The sequence below is a fragment of the Pundamilia nyererei genome, unplaced genomic scaffold (genome assembly GCF_000239375.1).
Source record: "Pundamilia nyererei isolate P.nyererei 1_Seehausen unplaced genomic scaffold, PunNye1.0 scaffold00078, whole genome shotgun sequence".
NCBI classification, from domain to species: Eukaryota; Metazoa; Chordata; class Actinopteri; order Cichliformes; family Cichlidae; genus Pundamilia; species Pundamilia nyererei.
Window position 1 is genome coordinate 540,681 of NW_005187479.1, and position 4,021 is coordinate 544,701.

The following is a 4,021-nucleotide window of genomic DNA, read 5'->3' on the forward strand; positions in this document are numbered from 1 at the left end:
GAATATAAAGCTCAGTTTAGGCAGGATCAGGGGAAGTTTGTAGATTGTGGCCAAAAGGATTAAAATTATACTCGCCTGCATACATCAAGTGGCTAAGTGGCAGATGTCTAGTTAATGGTGTTTTGAATATGGCAGCATCTGAAGGAAGTGTTTGCTGGTATTAGATGAGTCTATATTAGATACAAACTGCAGGAATGATGACTTATGCTGCATTATTCCTAGAAACAAGTGATCAGAAACATCTCAGTCCTTTCTTCTGATTAACCTCGTATTGTGGTTTATCCTTTAGTTTAGCTTTTACTAAATAAATACAGGACTTTTTTTGAAACATGTGCTTTCATTCATAGTTTGACCTCACTGACATCCCTGAAAGTGAATGGCAGAGAATGGCACCAAAAGGGCACTAGAGATATTATTTTATTAGCAGATATTATCACATGCTGTTCACGATTGTCTTGTTCAGGTATATATGAAGACAGCATGACCACCAGTGTTAAACATTTTCTACAAGGGCGGCAATGCAGTTGGTTGCTCCCAAGATAGTGTGAGATGAATATCTGCTTTTAAGGTTATTATGAGAATGAGAACCTCTTGAATTCTTGAATTTCTGATCTTAAGCATACTACAGGACATGAATAGAATAGTAATGATCTATAATAATATGTATATAACAATAATAATAATATGTTAATCTGCCTGTAGCAGACTGGTTCCTGCTATATATTAATGTGAAAAAAGGACAACTATGGAAAACATCCTGACTAAACATTCCCCTTCCACTCAAAAGTGGAAACTGCTTAAGGTGCAAGAAGATTAAAATTTCAGTTTTTGGAATTCAGGGTGGCATTTGATTGGTAAATAATATAAATTTCTTTTCCCCTGACACAAATGGACGGCTAAATCAAAACTGACACCCCGTGTGAAGATGAAAAGTGCCAGTGAGTGAAAGGAAGGGCAGTCCTTAAATAATGTTTGACAGAAAAATGAGTAAAGGACAAAATAACTCAAAAGGCAATCATTGGCGGGGATATGAAGTGAGCTGGGGAAAAGTGAGAAAAGAAATAAAAATAGAAATCTTAGTGATTCGAATCTAACTGGACAGAAATAGTTAATTTTGTATCTTTTTCATTCAGGAGTGTGAACAACACATTGTACATAACTGCTTTACATAAACTAACTCACAGAAAATATTGTGTTTTACAAAACTATAGTAGAATAACAAGCAATCAATGTTAAATTAGCATTAGAAATAGGTCTTGGTTTAGCAATGCCTGTCTTACAAAGATTGCTGTTTGATCCCTAGTTGAGTGCATGTTGCACAGAGAACAAAAACACCTCCCACCTCGACAAATATACAACCTAAAACATAAATGTTAAAATGCAATTATTGGCTATCAGTTTGGATATTATTCTGCACGGATTCATGCTTATTTTGAATGAAAGCATTTAATAAAGACTAATGTTACTATTTTAAATAACAGTAAACTGATCTTTTAGAGGGTGACTTTCTAAGCTTTTCTCCCAACTTAAAAAGGAACCATGTCGCTGCAAACTCTGCAGCTGTGTGACACGAGCTGATCCGTGACCTTTAAACCCTGTGGTAGTAAGCGGTTACAAAGAGCATTGTCTTTCAGGCATAGGCTACCCTTATAAACTTGCGTAACTGCAGGAGATACTGCACACTACCGTCGCTTTATGTTCAAAAGCAACAAACTACGCACTGTACGGGAACATTGTGACGTCAGATGAAATGCCTTTGCCCATGCTCGCGAGGACGAGGAAGGATCAGGCACACTGCAGCTGATGGATGTGTTGTAGTGATGTAATGTTGCCTGTTTGGTAACTACGGATGGCTGTTTGCGCCAGGCTCTGCGGAGTTGGTCAGTCTCGGAGGTGCCGAAGGCGACAGAGGCATAACCAGCAGGATCAAGGCAGCGATTCCGACATGGACGAGGAGGAAGAGGAGCGGATCGTGGGCAAAGGGAGATTCGACGCAGGTGCTTGCGGAGGCCCAGAGCGCGGCGTAGCAGCCACTGCAGGGCCGAGTGACGCTTGCGAATATGGCAGCGGTCGTGTCAACACAGGGGGCTTTCTGGATCGCACGAGCACGGGACCTCCACACCCCCAGTCCTTAGCGGAATTACCACCGGAGCTTTTAGTGGAAATATTCTCCTTGCTCCCAGGAACAACTCTATCAAATGTTGCCCTCGTTTGTAAGAAATTCAGACAACTCCTCAAGACGGAAACCATCTGGAGAAGGCGATGCATTGAAGGTAAATGTAGCAGCCCTGGACGTTTATTGCAATTTAAACATAGAGCGATAACGTAAGACCGAAATATAAAGCTCGGGTCTCTGATCAGAGTGTCCGAGCTTCTTTCTTGTCGTAAGAATTTATGTATCAGCTGATTTCGCGGAAACGAGTTCCCTTAAAAGCATTTCAATTGATCTCTGCGGGAAATATGAAGGAAATTACCCCACCATATCCCAGCTGCTGGCTCTGTAAACACAGCTGCTTAAGAATAGACCAAGGCCTGTGACTCTCATTAGGGCCATGTCAGCCATTCTGTCTGGCGGTTTAGACTTTTGATGCAGGCCCTGACCAAGCCCTCTGCGATTATCTTAGGTGACTGCAGATGACAGGGTTCAACAAAGGCGGTTCAGTCACAGCCCATGTAATCATGACGAGCATAAATTGGTAGAGCTGAAGATTCACTTCCGGGTTTCCCAGCTCATTTTCAGTGTTTTGAAACATGCAACGTGCAAAGTTTAAAAATTAATGGACAATAAAAGGCAATTGCAAATGATTAGAAAATTGCAAATTATAAAATAACCCTTTAAATCAGTTGGCTGATTAGGTAAAAAATGAGCCACTTAAACATATTTGTGCAATAAGCATTTATTATTTTCTGTCTTTTTTGGGGGGGTTGTGTTACCAATCTATTAACTAGGAAAATGCAATATAGTAGTGCATCAGTAATAGCCTAATTAAGTCTTAGATGAAACATGAGTGTTGGAATTTCAAAACATCAGCGCGTGAGATAACCTTCTAGTCCTGACTTGACACACATTCAGAATACCAGCTGTTTAAACTAGGAGACATTTTCTTAAATGTCTGGCAGAGAATAACAAAGAGAATAAACATGTCTGAACAGCATCAAAGACAGTAACATGATGACTTTTGGAAAGCGCTTTATAAGCAAGTCGTCATTTCAGTGGCCCTGAGAGACATTACTTGCTGCTCAATAAGAGCAATTAATATCAGCAACAGATGCCACCACTAGTACTTTTACTACACACATACACACATTCTCTTTTAAGGTCTTACTCTATTTATATCTCTCTTTAGTACAAACAGAATTTAGACATCAGAGCAATCTCCAAAAGCATTTCCACTGTCTTATTTTTGGATTTCTGTTGAAACTGTTGCTCATGCTTTTGGCTCTGTGTGCCTGAGAATTTGTGCAATTCAGATCTGGTTAGGTCTGTGTCTGATGACTGGGGTTTAACTTTGCCCTATAAAGTCTTTATTTCGCTGATCTCAATTTAAAGGGGAAAAGACACCAGGAATATCGGAATTGTTCTCACCTCACTGCTTTTTCTCAATTAGATAAATACCAAGGTTATTTATCACATTAATTATAAGTGTGATTATCTTTATAATCAAAGTCATAATCAAACTAAGTTTTGTTTTGTCTTGTTCTTTTTTTCCTTGCAGAGTTTGGCATGAGGGAGGATCTGAGGAAGGTGGAAGCACGAGGAGTGACTAGCCAGGATCTCTATGTTAAACGTTAGTTTCTCAGCTCTCATGTCACATATTCATCCTTCTTTGTCTAAATATAACACAATATAAGACATATAAGAGAAGTAAATACTTTGATAACATAATAAATTCGAACTAAGATAATCTATTTATCGATTTAGTGAAGCAGGTTCATTCCTGCTCGTTTAGGTTATTCTGTAAACGCGGACACTCATATTTTGATGGATTTAATATTTACTGGTTCAAAAAGGAAAAAAAAT

The 4,021-nt window shown here is 39.1% G+C and overlaps 1 protein-coding gene across 1 annotated transcript in view; it reads left to right on the forward strand.

Annotated features, from left to right (window-relative positions):
* Nucleotides 1-1,629: 1,629 nt before the first annotated feature.
* Nucleotides 1,630-4,021, forward strand: part of fbxo31 (F-box protein 31) — an 8,622-nt gene continuing 6,230 nt past the window's right edge. Inside the window, exons 1-2 of the mRNA XM_005737628.1 lie at nucleotides 1,630-2,273; nucleotides 3,717-3,788. Of these exons, the coding sequence (XP_005737685.1) occupies nucleotides 1,850-2,273; nucleotides 3,717-3,788 (496 nt within the window). The 5' untranslated portion in view covers nucleotides 1,630-1,849. The remainder of the gene's footprint in view (nucleotides 2,274-3,716; nucleotides 3,789-4,021) is intronic.